The 16,555-nt window shown below is 43.1% G+C and overlaps 2 protein-coding genes across 2 annotated transcripts; both read left to right on the plus strand.

Annotated features, from left to right (window-relative positions):
• The first annotated feature begins 1,060 nt into the window (after window positions 1-1,060).
• On the plus strand, window positions 1,061-7,386 carry LOC110519256 (calcium homeostasis modulator protein 6-like). The gene is made up of 2 exons (XM_021596433.3): window positions 1,061-2,769; window positions 4,005-7,386. Exons 1-2 carry the CDS (start codon window positions 2,227-2,229, stop codon window positions 4,440-4,442), a joined length of 981 nt encoding a protein of 326 aa, XP_021452108.2. The 5' UTR covers window positions 1,061-2,226; the 3' UTR covers window positions 4,443-7,386.
• Window positions 7,387-8,961: 1,575 nt separating this feature from the next.
• LOC110519270 (calcium homeostasis modulator protein 5) lies at window positions 8,962-12,649 on the plus strand. Its single transcript, XM_021596437.3, has 2 exons — window positions 8,962-11,122; window positions 11,380-12,649. Exons 1-2 carry the CDS (start codon window positions 10,580-10,582, stop codon window positions 11,722-11,724), a joined length of 888 nt encoding a protein of 295 aa, XP_021452112.1. The 5' UTR covers window positions 8,962-10,579; the 3' UTR covers window positions 11,725-12,649.
• Window positions 12,650-16,555: the final 3,906 nt, after the last annotated feature.

The following is a 16,555-nucleotide window of genomic DNA, read 5'->3' on the forward strand; positions in this document are numbered from 1 at the left end:
CCGCCAAAAAACTGAGCACCGTCACATAATGTGACGTAAATCGAGCGCGCCCTCAAACTTCCCATCATTCTGATTACGGTAGTAATTTTGTCACCCTCATCATGGCAAAGACACAGAGAAATGCATATGATGCAGCTTTCAAGTTGAAGGAGATCGATCTGGCTGTTGGAAAAGGAAATAGAGCTGCTGCACGGGAGCTTGGCCTTAATGAGTCGATGATAAGACGTTGGAAACAGCAGCGTGAGGAACTGACTCAGTGCAAAAAGACAACAAAAGCTATCAGAGGGAAGAAAAGCAGATGGCCCGAACTAGAAAGTGAGCTTGAAGACTGGGTCAACACACAGAGAAACAGCAGCGTGACGGCCGAGGTGTTTCAACTGTGCAGATCCGACTGAAAGCCAAAACAATCGCCACCGCAATGAAGTTTGAGGATTTTAGAGGTGGATTTTCAATTCTGAGGCTATTCAACTCCAACACCGAAGGAGATGACTTCAGTGGTTTCAGTGCACAGGAGGAGGAAGATAGTGACCAATGACTTTCTTGGTAGGCTACTGTTTACTGCTATTTTTTTTCATTTTTGTTACAAGCCGTGTTTCGTTTAAAGGCCTATTAATTTTTGTAACAAGCCATGTTTCGTTTAAAGGCCTATTAATTGTTGTAACAAGCCGTGTTTCGTTTAAAGGCTGTGTAAAGTTCATTTGTTTCAATGTACCAGTAGGCACCTGCGGCTTATAGACATGTGCGGCTTATTTATGTACAAAATACATATTTTTTAAAATTCAGTGGGTGCGGCTTATATTCAGGTGCACTTAATAGTCCAGAAATTACGGTACTTCAGCTACAGCCACGGCAGAGACACTCCAGGGAATGTTCTCAGCCTACGGGTTAGTTGAGGAGTGTGTTTCAGACAATGGGCCACAGCTGGTTTCAAAAGAGATGGAGACATTCTTCCAGTTGAATGTGGTGAAACACATCCAGTAGGCTCTGTATCATGCAGCTTCAGATGGCGCCCAGTGAGACTTTTACAGAATCTAAAACAGGCTCTAGAGAAGGACAAGTCATCAGGACGGTCTGTACAGCATAGTGTGGACAACTTTCTGTTTGCCTACAGGAATACGCCACATGCCACAAATGGAAAAATTCCAGCAGAGTTGTTCCTAAAACGACAGGTTAGAACAAGGTTATCACTGGTTAAACACAGTTTTTCAGCTGGCATGCAGTCGTTGGGACAAACAGTGCTTGTCCGAGATTACTTGGGAGTAGAGAGAAATGGGTACCCGGGGTTGTGAAAAGGGTACTTGGTCCTGTAACCTACTTAGTGCAGACTGAGGGGAAACTGTGTAAGACGCATGTGGGTCAAATGATGATGCAACACAATGAAAGAGAAGACCTGAATGTGTCAGAGTGGAATGTTTCTGATTGGGACTTGGGAACTACGACTGTGACAGGCACACATACAGAGACACCGATTGTGCCAGGCCATGAGCCTGAGGGCCCAGAGCGCCGAGAGGCCAAGAGTAAGAAGGCCTCTGGACCAATTTGGATCTGTAAACAGGTTGTATATGAGTTGATAAGTGAAAAACTGTTTTAGAAAACCCATGATGTTCATCAAGGATGTTTTCAGAGGAAGTGAAAATTTGTGGAGAAGTGTGGTGTATTGAGAAATGTGTTAATGAGTTTAGAGGAAGTCACAGTGATGGTAAATATCCATTAAATTGCTGGGAGATGACACGTGGAGTGTGCGAATTTCTTTATTTTGATAGCTTAATAATGAGTTTAGATGTAAAAATGGTTGCAAATAGTCAATGGGATTTGTATGCAGGGGTTGAGTTATTTGAATGAACAAATTATAATGGGGTTTCCGGTCTTGCATTGAAGTGTTTGGATTAGGAGATGAAAGGGCGGTAAAAATTCAATGATGTATTGGAGAGTTGGGCTGAAGACACTGTAGAGAGTAGTCGACTAATGTGTTAAGGAGAACATTAAGTAAATCTGTTCCGTTTATTTTAAGTACGCTTCGGAGTCTTCAGTAAAATACCCCAGCATCTTAGGATGCAACAGTATCGTCCATCAATAAACTGTAGCCTAGTGAAGCGAGCCACACTCTGATTTGGGGGCGCGCCAGAGAGGACAGGGGAACTGAAAGTATAGCTGTCACGTCAATTTATATGGTTCCCATGACTTGCTTTCAGCAGAAGTGCCTGTGAGTCCTGTGCGTCTGGAAAGATGGATATGTTCAAAACTGTTCTTAAAATTGTTCAGAAACAGCAGACTAGTCTCGGGTTTGGTTTAGTTGCGTTGTTAACTGCAGGCGGGGAACAGATATTCTCGTCAGTGGTGTTCAAATGTCCTTGCAGTGGCTGGAACTTTTCATACGGCATGGTGTTTCTCTTAGTGCCTGCTCTGGCGCTGTTGGTGTTAGGTTACGTCATGAGCAATAAAACATGGAAATTGTTTACAGGTTTGTGTTTACGCAAATCCAAATTGTGTCGTTTTAAATATTTTTGCGCCTGTGGGGTGGTCTTCTTTCAGATCACCACAACAGCAGTCGTTGCACCTGTGAGTTGGATTGCAGTCGCTTTGCTCAATGGCAATTACTTTGAATGCGCCATAACTGGTATCAATGTAACTGTTTTCACCAACCACCTTTGCGATGGGAAGAGTCCGCAGTGCCAGGATGAACTTTATAAATTCCCCTGTGGGAGAGCCACCCACGTGCCACAATCTGACAGCAATGATGTGCTGGCAACCCTCCACGCTGAGTCGCAGGTGAGATAATATTCACACTAATAGAGCCAAGTTATGGTTTGATTTATCATTTTTGATCATATCTTCTTTGCCCCACTTTACACACTTCAATATGTTTTAATGGGCTATATTTGTTTTTGTCGACTGCCTGTTGGAGTGTAGGTGATTAGACTGACAGGTATCAGGTTTCTGCTAACAGTAATTGACACCCCTGGATGTGTTCTGCCAGCTAAAGGAGTTGTATGTATGTATGTATATATATATATATATATATATATATATATATATATATATATATATATATATATATATATATATATATATATATATATATATATATTTTTTTTTTTAAATTTTACCCCTTTTTCTCCCCAATTTCGTGGTATCCAATTGTTGTAGTAGTTACTATCTTGTCTCATCGCTACAACTCCCGTACGGGCTCGGGAGAGACGAAGGTTGAAAGTCATGCGTCCTCCGATACACAACACAACCAAGCCGCACTGCTTCTTAACACAGCGGCATCCAACCCGGAAGCCAGCCGCACCAATGTGTCGGAGGAAACACCGTGCACCTGGCAACCTTGGTTAGCGCGCACTGCGCCCGGCCCGCCACAGGAGTCGCTGGTGCGCGATGAGACAAGGACATCCCTACCGACCAAGCCCTCCCTAACCCGGACGACGCTAGGCCAATTGTGCGTCGCCCCACGGACCTCCCAGTCGCGGCCGGTTACGACAGAGCCTGAGCGCGAACCCAGAGTCTCTGATGGCACAGCTGGCGCTGCAGTACAGCGAGGGAGTTGTATATTTTTAAACTGAGCCTCTGACATTATGAAGTACACATTTTTGCTTTGAAGGCATTTGTTGCATCACATTTCATTTGGAAATTCCAACATTAAAATTCCCCAAAGCAAAAGTTCCCCAAAGCATAGGCTACTTCCATTGTTCTAAAATAGCAGTTCTTCTTCAGTCTGACTCAGTTTCTGTATGACTTGTTCTCCTTAATGTACAAAACTTCCCAGTGTTTCCCATATATTGCAACCTTCCAGTTACTAGTCCAACACTCTAACCACTAGGCTACCTTGCCGCCCCAATATGCTTCCCAAATACATTCTCCTGCTATATTTATTGATATGGTTTGAGTTTGAGCAGAATACTGTATGTGGGCAATTATAACTGTGACATTTACTCAGGTATTCCAGGTAAGGGGTTAAGCAGAATAGTTGAATATTGTGTTGAATGTTTTGGTTTTGATTTCAGGTCCTGGGTTGGCTACTGATCGCCTCCATCATGGTCTTCAACCTCCTGCTGACCTGTGTTGCCCGGTGTAACTCCCCAGTCAGCTACCTGCAGCTGAAGTTCTGGAGGGTCTATGCCCAGCGGGAGAGCGACCTGCTGGAAAGCTACACGGCAGATCACGCCGAAAAGCTTGCAGAGAGGAACCTGAAGAGCTTCTTCCAGCAGATGCCTCCAGAGCCTGTCACGACCCCACCTAATCAGGCCTGGGAGAAGATCTCGTCCCTCTACAGGTTCAGCACCAGAGACCACTACTACAGCATCCTGCACAAGTACGTGGAGAAGTGCCAGGACCCTGCAGAGGCCAGGGACCACAGGATGTCATCTGTCAGGTCAGACGGTCCAGACACTGCTAATCCGTCTGTGCTCACCTTTGTGGATGAGGGCAAGATGATGCTGTGAATGGGCATGCATATGATCATAGGAACAGCGGTGACAGCATCACTATCATGACCCTATCTGTAAACATCCTCATTACTTTTAGCGTCAAAGTTATGACTCATTATAGAGGATTGTTGTCATGATTATACTCTTCGTCGTCATCATCATGATTATCGCTGTGCGTCAGGGGATTTTTCAGTAGAAAGACCAATCACATCTGATTAACCACTCTCAGGTCTTTGCTTCAATAAAAATGCTTCCCAATTTTATATTGTGCTCAGAAGGGATTTTTATTTATTTTTTAAATAGTTGATCGTACTTTCTTTCTCTTTTACTTTTCTGTTTAGTATTTTTATGCTCCTCAGACTTGGCCGACATACAGGTAGTGGCATTAAACAGAAAACGCATGGTCTGGTTCTACTAAATAAGGAGCTAGTTTGTGCACTGCAAAATACTTTCAATAAAAGCCTGTTACCAGTGTATATGTAGCATCTTTATGACGGTAACCCACTATAATATTCAGTTTGACCTTACAAGCTTGGTCTCCAAAGTATTTATGCGTTATTGTTCTTTATATTATTGCACTGTAGACCGACCGTTGCCACAAGTGAACTGCGATGAACATCAGCTCTGAATTGAATGCAAACTTAGCGTAATTGTTAGATTCGTATCTCTGTGTAAAGCTTAAGTAGTACTAGTCAGAGATCGGCAGTATTTCTGTTTCATGTATTTGACATACATATTTCAATTAGATTTGTGTATTACAGTGGGGCAAAAAAGTATTTAGTCAGCCACCAATTGTGCAAGTTCTCCCACTTAAAAAGATGAGAGAGGCCTGTAATTTTCATCATAGGTACACTTCAACTATGACAGACAAAATGAGAAAAAAAAATCCCGAAAATCACATTGTAATTTATTTGCAAATGATGTTGGAAAATAAGTATTTGGTCAATAACAAAAGTTTATCTCAATACTTTGTTATATACCCTTTGTTGGCAATGACAGAGGTCAAACGTTTTCTGTAAGTCTTCACAAGGTTTTCACACACTGTTGCTGGTATTTTGGCCCATTCCTCCATGCAGATCTCCTCTAGAGCAATGATGTTTTGGGGCTGTTGCTGGGCAACACGGACTTTCAACTCCCTCCAAAGATTTTCTATGGGGTTGAGATCAGGAGACTGGCTAGGCCACTCCAGGACCTTGAAATGCTTCTTATGAAGCCACTCCTTCGTTGCCCGGGCAGTGTGTTTGGGATCATTGTCATGCTGAAAGACCCAGCCACTGTCAGGATTTGGCCAGGGTTGTTCCGGTTTTGGTCACTAGATGCCCCCATTGTGCTTTTTGACCCTTTTGTTTTCCCCTTGTTCCCAGTTATTATTTGCACCTGTGCCTCGTTTCCCTTGATTGTATTTAAACCCTTAGTTTTCCTCAGTTCTTTGCTCTGTGTTTGAATGTTAGCACGCAGCCCAGTGATGCTGTGATCATTTGTTGCGCCAGTTGGACGCTCTTGTGGTACTCTGTGTTTGTTTGTTTTTGATTAGCTTTTGAGGCTTTTTTCTGCTGTGCCTACCACCTTGTGGATTTACCTTTTTGACTTGGAGGATTACCTTTGTTCTCTTGGAATTACTTTTGATGTTGTGGATTTTTATTTTTGCCTGAAGAACTTTCCTTTTACTCTATTAAAACACCGTCTCAAGTACTGCTGTGTCTGCCTCATCTTCTGGGTTCTGCCGACTATTCGTGACTCAGTTTGCTAAGTGACTGTTTTTCACACCGGAGACCCGGGTTCGTAACCGGGTCCTGACAGCCACGTTTAATCTTCAATGCCATTGTTGATAAGGTTTTCACTCAATCTCACGATACATGGCCCCATTCATTCTTTCCTTTACACGGATCAGTCGTCCTGGTCCCTTTGCAGACAAACAGCCCCAAAGCATGATGTTTCCACCCCCATGCTTCACATTAGGTATGGTGTTCTTTGTATGCAACTCAGCATTCTTTGTCCTCCAAACACGAAGAGTTGAGTTTTTACCAAAAGTTCTATTTTGGTTTCATCTGACCATATGACATTCTCCCAATCTTCTTCTGGATCATCCAAATGCTCTCTAGCAAACTTCAGACGGGCCTGGACATGTACTGGCTTAAGCAGGGGGACACGTCTGGCACTGCAGGATTTGAGTCCCTGGCGGCGAAGTGTGTTACTGATGGTATGCTTTGTTACTTTGGTCCCAGCTCTCTGCAGGTCATTCACTAGATTCCCCCTGTGTGGTTTTGGGATTTTTGCTCACTGTTCTTGTGATCATTTTGACCCCACGGGGTGAGATCTTGCGTGGAGCCCCAGATTGAGGGAGATTATCAGTGGTCTTGTATGTCTTCCATTTCCTAATAATTGCTCCCACAGTTGATTTCTTCAAACCAAGCTGCTTACCTATTGCAGATTCAGTCTTCCCAGCCTGGTGCAGGTCTACAATTTTGGTTTCTGGTGTCCTTTGACAGCTCTTTGGTCTTGGCCATAGTGGAGTTTGGAGTGTGACTGTTTGAGGTTGTGGACAGGTGTCTTTTATACTGATAACAAGTTCAAACAGGTGCCATTAATACAGGTAACGAGTGGAGGACAGAGCAGCCTCTTAAAGAATAAGTTACAGGTCTGTGAGAGCCAGAAATCTTGCTTGTTTGTAGGTGACCAAATACTTATTTTCCACCATAATTTGCAAATAAATTCATAAAAAATCCTACAATGTGAATTTCTGGAAAATACATTCTCATTTTGTCTGTCATAGGTACACTTCAACTATGATGAAAATTACAGGCCTCTCATCTTTTTAAGTTGGAGAACTTGCACAATTGGTGGCTGACTAAATACTTTTTTGCCCCACTGTATATACATTTTTATTTGTAACAAGATACTTCATAGAATGGTATTTTGTATTTTCAAAATAATAAAAATACTTTTTCTTCAAAAAAAATGTGTAGTGGTTCACAGTTTTGTGGCCCAATATCACCCCAAATTTGCTGCATTGGTATCAGAAGTCTTATGGTGTGAGACCATGGGAGCTCTTGTTGGATGAGTGGAAGAACTTGAAAGAAAGTTGAAGCACAAGTATTCACTTTAAGTATGAGGATAGTGCAGTGAATTTGGTCCAAAAGGGGATAGTAAACTTGACTTCGAAAGGGAACAAACACACTATGTTATTGCCACACTGTCACTGCACTCACTCTCATTCAGGAAGTGGGTCCTGTGTCTCGACTTTCTTTCAAACACCTTTTCACCTCCTCCAGCACATCTGATTACGTCACGCTCACAGTATTTGAGGTAACGGGGCCACAAAGTTCTGAAGACAAACATATAAACTATGAAGATAATTCGGAAAAATCGAAATAACTTCACAGATCTTCATTGTAAAGGGTTTAAACACTGTTTCCCATGCTTGTTCAATGACCCATAAACAATTAATGAACATGCACCTGTGGAACGGTCGTTAAGACATTAACAGCTTACAGACGGTATGCAATTAAGGTCACAGTTATGAAACTTAGGACACTAAAGAGGCCTTTCTACTGACTCTGAAAAACACCAGAAGAAAGATGCCCAGGGTCCCTGCTCATCTGCGTGAACGGGCCTTAGGCATGCTGCAAGGAGTCATGAGGACTGTAGATGTGGCCAGGGCAATGAATTATAATGTCTGTACTGTGAGATGCTTAAGACAGCGCTACAGGGAGACAGGACGGACAGCTGATTGTCCTCGCAGTGGCAGATCATGTGTAACAACACCTGCACAGGATCGGTACATCCGAACATCACACCTGCGGGACAGGTACAGGATGGCAACAACAACTGCCGAGTTACACCAGGAACGCACAATCTCTCCGTTGTTGCTCAGACTGTCCGCAATGGGCTGAGAGAGGCTGGACTGAGGGCTTGTAGGCCTGTTGTAAGGCAGGTCCTCACCAAACATCACCGGCGACAACATCACCTATGGGCACAAACCCACTGTCGCTGGACCAGACAGGACTGGCAAAAAGTGCTCTTCACTGACGAGTCGCGGTTTTGTCTCACCAGGGGTGATGGTCGGATTAGAGTTTATCGTCAAAGGAATGAGGGTGACGCCGAGGCCTGTACTCTGGAGCGGGATCGATTTGGAGGTGGAGGGTCCGTCATGGTGCGGTGTGTCACAGCATCATCGGACTGAGCTTGTTGTCATTGCAGGCAATCTCAACGCTGTGCGTTACAGGGAAGACATCCTCCTCCCTCACTGCTCGTTCTGTGCGTGATTTCCTGCAAGACAGGAATGTCAGTGTTCTGCCATGGCCAGCGAAGAGCCCGGATCTAAATCCCATTGAGCACGTCTGGGACCTGTTGGATCGAAGGGTGAGGGCTAGGGCTAGGGCCATTCCCCCCAGAAATGTCTGGGAACTTGCCTTGGTGGAAAAGTGGGGTAACATCTCACAGCAAGAACTGGCAAATCTGGTGCAGTCTATGAAGAGGACATATTATTCCTGATATTCCTGATGTGCCTGGTGTGGCTAGTACAGCCCTGTTACAAGCCTGTCTGTGGGAGAAATCAATGCACTTCCTGATCTGGTTCACCTGTCCTTGTGATTGTCTCCACCACCCCTCCAGGTGTCGCTTATTTTCCCTGGTGTATATATCCCTGTGTTTCCTGTCTCTCTGTGCCAGTTCGTCTTGTTTGTCAAGTTTGTCAAGTGGTTTTCCTTGCTCCAATCCCCCCCCCCCCCCCCCCTGCTGTTTGTTTCTAGTCCTCCTGGTTAAGACCCTAGCCTGTCCTGACTCCGAACCCGCCTGCCTGACCCTTCTACCTGTTCTGACTTCCAGCCTGCCTTATCCCCTTGTACTGTTTTGGACTCGGATCTGGTTTCTGACCACTGCCTGGCCTGACCTCGAGACCGCCTATCGCCTGGTACTGTTTGGACTCTGACCTGGTTTATGAACTCTCGCCTGTCCCCAACCTGCCTTTGCCTACACCCTTTGTTGTAATAAAAATCGGAGCGCTGCCGTTTGCCTCCTGCGCCTGCATTTGGGTCTCGCCTTGTGCCCTTATAGCACTCAGAGGCCTTTTAGGGTGAGGAGACTATAGCTTCATCCTGTGTGAATTGTAGAGCACAGAAACTCATCACAGGCTTCTATAGGAAGTGGGAGAGGAAACCCTTCTCTTTACCAACCACTAACTCAGAACACATGTTTGATCTGCCCTTTTCTCCTTTTTCTGAAACACTAGTAGGTCTTATGCAAGTCTAATGTAATGTCTAGCTAGCTATATATGATTGCCTATAAAACTGTCGTGCTCCGTGTTATATTTTTGGGTATTGCACGACACGCATCTACGTGAGCTTGCATAGCTCAGTATGAAAATTTTTGCAACTGCTTATGAATGCACTGCAGCTTTTGTGCCGAAATACCACGTTGCGTGGCGTGTGTGGTGTTTTGTGCATGAAAGGGAAAAAGAGGGCGAGAGAGAGCAAAGAGTGATTTCATATACTGTATAATGTTGTAACTGGGTCAAGCTGTATGTGCATTTAATACAGACAATACATCATGGTGCTGAAATCTCTATGCTGAACTGCTCAAATAACTATCCAAGGGAATCTGGTTAAAGTGAAGTTGTTGTTTTTTTGACAGACTGCATGACCCTGTGGCTGCTTGTCATATGACATCACTCTGAGAGGACAAAGGCAGCTGCATGGCCTGAAGTAAAAAACCAGATCTGCAGGATCTCAGCCAGTTTAGTCACTTTTGTTTTATTACCTACGCCTAGGAAAGGAGGGGGGAGTGGGAGAGAAGGAAATTTAGAAGGAAGAATCAAGGTGGGGTTTGAGAGTTGGAGAATACAATCTCATTGGATTAAGAGTTCGGACAAGGGTAGGAAAGAGAGATAAAGTGAGGAAAAGAGGGAGGAGTTGGTGAGAGAGGAAGATTGAAAGAGAAAGAACAGGAGGGAGGGAAAGGGAGGGGCAGAAATAGGCTCTGAAGAGCTTCAGTGTGTTTGTGCTCAGACAGCACAGGAAGTGGAGTGAGTGTTGGAGACGCAACCCTTTGCGTCAAAACTATTTCACTGCCTTATTTTTCCTCTTCTAAATCTTCATTCTCTGTGAGTTATTTCGGTTTTTGCTGAGCGTGCGTGAAAACTCCTTGTCGACACCATGGATAACTTCCAGACCGTCCTGCGCTTTTTCATGAACCAGAAGGCCACCATTGGCTACAGCTTCATGGCCCTCCTGACCATCGGGGGAGAGCGGATCTTTTCCATGGTCTCCTTCCAGTGCCCTTGCAACCACGACCAGAACTTTGCATACGGCCTGACCTTCCTGTTGGGCCCAGGCCTGGTGCTTCTGGTGCTGGGTCTTTTCTTCAGCAGCAGGCTGTGGCGCCTCTACACTGGCTGTTGCCTCAACCCCGTTAAGCTCTGCCCCGGTGGCAACTGTTTCACCTGCCTCAAGGTGTTTGTCAAAATCTTCTTCGGTGCCTGTGTGGCCCCTATCATGTGGCTGTGTGTGGCACTGTTGAACGGGACCTTCTACGAGTGTGCCGTCAGCGGGCTGGATAATAACCTGGTGCTGGATATGTTCTGTAAGAACAGGACTTTGATGTGCCGGGAGGAGCTGGCCCGTGTGCCCTGCAGCAAGTCCAAGCTGCCCAGCGACTTGAACATGGAACTGTTGCTTATGTTCCGGGCTCAGTCACAGGTGAGTGCAAGCAGCAGTCAGACCCTGTTTGTGACTTTTGTACGGTGGAATGTCATATTTTTCAATGTCATATTGTACAGCTGCAAATGCTGGTGCGAGTCGTTGATATACTTTACTCTCTGTAATTCAGTTGACTGTAAGCAGCACTATTGAAGTTTATTCTAAACAATTATTATTATTATTTAAAAAAAAACTGTTGGCATTCTTTATTCATTTTATGTGAGCGTGAGTTTTGGTTCCTGGTTGTACATTCGCAGATACTGGGCTGGTGTATCATCATCATTTCAGCCGTTCTAGGGCTCCTCGGGACCTGCTACACCAACTGCCGCTCGAAAGTCAGCTACCTGCAGCTCACCTTCTGGAAGCACTACGTAGAAAAGGAGAAGGAGCAGTTCGACACATTCTCTATGGAGTACGCATCCAAGCTGGCCGAGAGGAACCTGAAGAGCTTTTTTGAGAACCGTGAACCGGAAATATTCCCTTTCCCCAACCACAAGGCCTGGGAGGAGATCTCAGCCCTCTACACCTTCTCCAAGAGTGAGCAGTACTACAGCACCCTGCAGAGGTATGTGGAGCGTGATGACCAGAGACTACTGCCCTGACAAAAGACCAGTCATGGAGCTGGACCACGGCACAGAGATGAGCTGAGAGAGCGGTGGATAATGGCATATAAATGCATATCCATATTTCACGAACACTAGATTGGGACATTGTTTGACACTTTTTCTATTGACAGTGTATGAATGATAGTATATCCTATTTGTTTTACCTTTTATAAATGACATGCAGTATATACTATAGGTTTAACTCACAGACTGAGGAGAGGCGTTGTTTCCTGCATTTCCCCCAAAGCACTGAGATCTACACAGAACACCATTCAGAAGGTTACTACCAGTGACACAGCAGTTATTACCAAAGAATGCAGCCATTGCAGAAGTGGTGAAACAGCAGGGCTTCTTGTCTGATGTGGACAAGGATGCATGTTAAGAATATTTATTTTCTGTAGAGGCTTCCTTCTTTTTACTCTGTCACTTAGGCTAGTATTGTGGAGTAAATACAATGTTGTTGATACATCCTCAGTTTTATCCTATCACAGCCACAGTGACTGGGTGTATTTCTACACCATACAAAGTGTAATTAACAACTTCACCATGCTCAAAGGGATATTTGTCATTATTTTGTACCCATCTATCAATAGGTGCCCTTCTTTGCGAGGCATTGGGAAATCTCCTTGGTGTTTGTGGTTGTATCTGTGTTTGAAATTCACTGCTCAACTGAGGGACCTTACAGATAATTGTGTGTGTGGGGAACAGAAATGAGGAAGTCATTAAAAAGTATTGTTAAACTCTATTATTGCATCTATTAGTCCATGCAACTTATGTGACTTGTTTAAGTACATTTTCACTCCTGAACTTATTTAGGCTTTCCATAACAAAGTGGTTGAATATTTATTGACTCGAAGACATTTCAGCTTTTCATTTTGAATTGATTTGTAAAAAATGTAATAAAAACATTATTCCGCTTTGACACGATGGAGTATTGTGTATAGGTCAATTCAGGCTGTAAACCAACAATGTGGAAAAAGTCAAGGTGTGTGAAAACCTTCTGTCACGGCTGGCTGAAGGACTGAACCAAGGTGCAGCATGGTGAGCGTACATTTTAACTTTATTTAAAAATGACGCCGACAAAACGAAGAACAAAAAAACAACCGCGAAGCTTTGGGCTATGTGCCCTGAACAAAGTCAAAGTTAACTTCCCACAAAACAGGTGGGGGAAAAGGGTACCTAAGTATGGTTCTCAATCAGAGACAACGATAGATGATGTCAGAAGCTATCAGCCTATCAGAAGCTTCTAAAGCCATGACATCATTTTCTGAAATTTTCCAAGCTGTTTAAAGGCACAGTCAACTTAGTGTATGTAAACTTCTGACCCACTGGATTTGTGTTACAGTGAATTATAAATGAAATAATCTGTCTGTAAACAATTGTTGGACAAATTACTTGTGTCATGCACAAAATAACCTAACCTAACCGACTTGCCAAAACTATAGTTTGTTAACAAGAAATTTGTGGAGTGGTTGAAAAACTAGTTTTAATGACTCCAACCTATGTATATGTAAACTTCCGACTTCAACTGTATATAATCTTGGTATGAAACTCGTCATATGCTTTTTGCAGATGAGGCCGCTATGAGATATTCTGTCCTGACATGTCTCCATTTATTTATATACTCCATTTAGCAATAGTGAATGAGTTTATCTCAGTTTACGTTGTGTGTCCATGATGAGAATTTGATCATCTCAGATATCAATATCAGTTTCCTATCTTGAAATGTAACTCCATTTGAATATAATATGAAGCAGTGATATTATCTCTAGACATGATCTTTGTGTTTCATTCTCATTCCAAACAAGAGTGATATTCTTGTGGTATCTTTAAGTTCTTCATGGGGTGCCATGTGTTGGTTTGGTTGTCACATGGCCTGATTTGGTATTTTTCATCTCACTCAACACGCAATCATGTTCCCACTGGTAGCTACCTACTGGCTTGGCCTAGCTGCCAAAATACCCTTTCATTTAGTTCATCTGGTTCCTCTCACCTAGCTGGATATGGTTCGGCTGACACGTGGTCAGCTGATTATAAAACAACAGTGTGTTTTGGAGTGTTTGTTTTTGTATTTCACGTGTATTATATGCACGTGCGAGTTACTCTTATCCTCAAGTATCTATAAGCCTACTGGTGAAGTGAAGGGCACTGGTACTGAAGGAGCCATCTCTCTCACATTTGCACAAACCATTGGATCCATATAAGCTGTTCCTCTCTCTAATGTTTTTCTCCTAGTTGGAGTTGGATAAATGAGTTGTCAATGTTTTGTGTTCAATATAACACTAGCTTCATGATTTCCCCATGTTCCAATGAGGATTAGAGTAAAGTGGCATTGACAGAGCATGGCTGCCTGTTAAAACCAGGGCTGCGTTTGCATAACTAAATAAGTTGTTGTTCCATATCATTGTCGTTGACGGATAGCTGGAGTATGCTGTGTGAGCAAGGAGAGGAAAAAAAAGGGAGTTGACTCAGTAATGAAACAAAAACAGATTCAATTGGGTTTACCATTGACTTTATACATTTAGCAGATAAGTAGCTCAGTATAATAACATTTGGTTAAAAATTAATTTACAAATGTACAAATGTTTTTTGCAAATAAAAAGGCATCTTCATTTCTTGTGTATAGAAATATAATAATGCCCAGCTTGTGTGCACAGCCTTCATAGACTGGCCAGGTCTGGGCTGCATGGTGCCTCTGATTCAGTGAGTCATTGTTTACTCAAATGCATAGCTAGTAGTCACATCAGTGCTCTGTAATTAATTATAGTTCTGTTCACATTACCTTCGCAATTCCTTCTAAGTATGACAACAATGGTACTACTACAGTATTTAGCTATGACTAAAACATATACAGTGCCTTGCGAAAGTATTCGGCCCCCTTGAACTTTGCGACCTTTTGCCACATTTCAGGCTTCAAACATAAATATATAAAACTGTATTTGTTTGAAGAATCAACAACAAGTGGGACACAATCATGAAGTGGAATGACATTTATTGGATATTTCAAACTTTTTTAACAAATCAAAAACTGAAAAATTGGGCGTGCAAAATTATTCAGCCCCCTTAAGTTAATACTTTGTAGCGCCACCTTTTGCTGCGATTACAGCTGTAAGTCGCTTGGGGTATGTCTCTATCAGTTTTGCACATCGAGAGACTGACATTTTTTCCCATTCCTCCTTGCAAAACAGCTCGAGCTCAGTGAGGTTGGATAGAGAACATTTGTGAACAGCAGTTTTCAGTTCTTTCCACAGATTCTCGATTGGATTCAGGTCTGGACTTTGACTTGGCCATTCTAACACCTGGATATGTTTATTTTTGAACCATTCCATTGTAGATTTTGCTTTATGTTTTGGATCATTGTCTTGTTGGAAGACAAATCTCCGTCCCAGTCTCAGGTCTTTTGCAGACTCCATCAGGTTTTCTTCCAGAATGGTCCTGTATTTGGCTCCATCCATCTTCCCATCAATATTAACCATCTTCCCTGTCCCTGCTGAAGAAAATCAGGCCCAAACCATGATGCTGCCACCACCATGTTTGACAGTGGGGATGGTGTGTTCAGCTGTGTTGCTTTTACGCCAAACATAACGTTTTGCATTGTTGCCAAAAAGTTACATTTTGGTTTAATCTGACCAGAGCACCTTCTTCCACATGTTTGGTGTGTCTCCCAGGTGGCTTGTGGCAAACTTTAAACAACACTTTTTATGGATATCTTTAAGAAATGGCTTTCTTCTTGCCACTCTTCCATAAAGTCCAGATTTGTGCAATATACGACTGATTGTTGTCCTATGGACAGAGTCTCCCACCTCAGCTGTAGATCTCTGCAGTTCATCCAGAGTGATCATGGGCCTCTTGGCTGCATCTCTGATCAGTCTTCTCCTTGTATGAGCTGAAAGTTTAGAGGGACGGCCAGGTCTTGGTAGATTTGCAGTGGTCTGATACTCCTTCCATTTCAATATTATCGCTTGCACAGTGCTCATTGGGATGTTTAAAGCTTGGGAAATCTTTTTGTATCCAAATCCGGGTTTAAACTTCTTCACAACAGTATCTCGGACCTGCCTGGTGTGTTCCTTGTTCTTCATGATGCTCTCTGCGCTTTTAACGGACCTCTGAGACTATCACAGTGCAGGTGCATTTATACGGAGACTTGATTACACACAGGTGGATTGTATTTATCATCATTAGTCATTTAGGTCAACATTGGATCATTCAGAGATCCTCACTGAACTTCTGGAGAGAGTTTGCTGCACTGAAAGTAAAGGGGCTGAATAATTTTGCACGCCCAATTTTTCAGTTTTTGATTTGTTAAAAAAGTTTGAAATATCCAATAAATGTCGTTCCACTTCATGATTGTGTCCCACTTGTTGTTGATTCTTCACAAAAAAATACAGTTTTATATCTTTATATTTGAAGCCTGAAATGTGGCAAAAGGTCGCAAAGTTCAAGGGGGCCAAATACTTTCGCAAGGCACTGTATGTGCAGTGCTTTTAGGGAGGCCAAATGGTGGACTGAGTTGTGTAGAACAATGTTAGTATTTAGTTCAAGGTTTATTTTATTAATGAAGCACTTTTAAACAAATCTATATCCCTGATATTACACGTGCTCAGTCGTTTCTGAGACCTTCAGATTTAGGTTAATCATATTAAGACACAACCCTTTGGATATGAGTAGCTTCGATCTTACTTCAGGGCCAAAAGAAGTAAGTTCCCCTATCGTCCAAAAGTCTGTTGAAATCAGCCACATATAGTAGATGCTACACTAGAATGTATGAGTATCTTTCTTATGACTTTGAGTACTGTATTTTACACTGCACTTAAAGTAAAAACAATAA

The sequence above is a fragment of the Oncorhynchus mykiss genome, chromosome 3, assembly GCF_057628025.1.
Source record: "Oncorhynchus mykiss isolate SJ-2025 chromosome 3, ASM5762802v1, whole genome shotgun sequence".
NCBI classification, from domain to species: domain Eukaryota; kingdom Metazoa; phylum Chordata; class Actinopteri; order Salmoniformes; family Salmonidae; genus Oncorhynchus; species Oncorhynchus mykiss.

Coding starts and splice junctions, on each gene's coding strand:
- LOC110519256 (XM_021596433.3), top strand. CDS start 2,227: ATGGATATGTTCAAAACTGTTCTTAAAATTGTTCAGAAACAGCAGACT. Junction 2,770..4,004: donor CCCTCCACGCTGAGTCGCAG/GTGAGATAATAT, acceptor TTTTGATTTCAG/GTCCTGGGTTGGCTACTGAT.
- LOC110519270 (XM_021596437.3), top strand. CDS start 10,580: ATGGATAACTTCCAGACCGTCCTGCGCTTTTTCATGAACCAGAAGGCC. Junction 11,123..11,379: donor TGTTCCGGGCTCAGTCACAG/GTGAGTGCAAGC, acceptor GTACATTCGCAG/ATACTGGGCTGGTGTATCAT.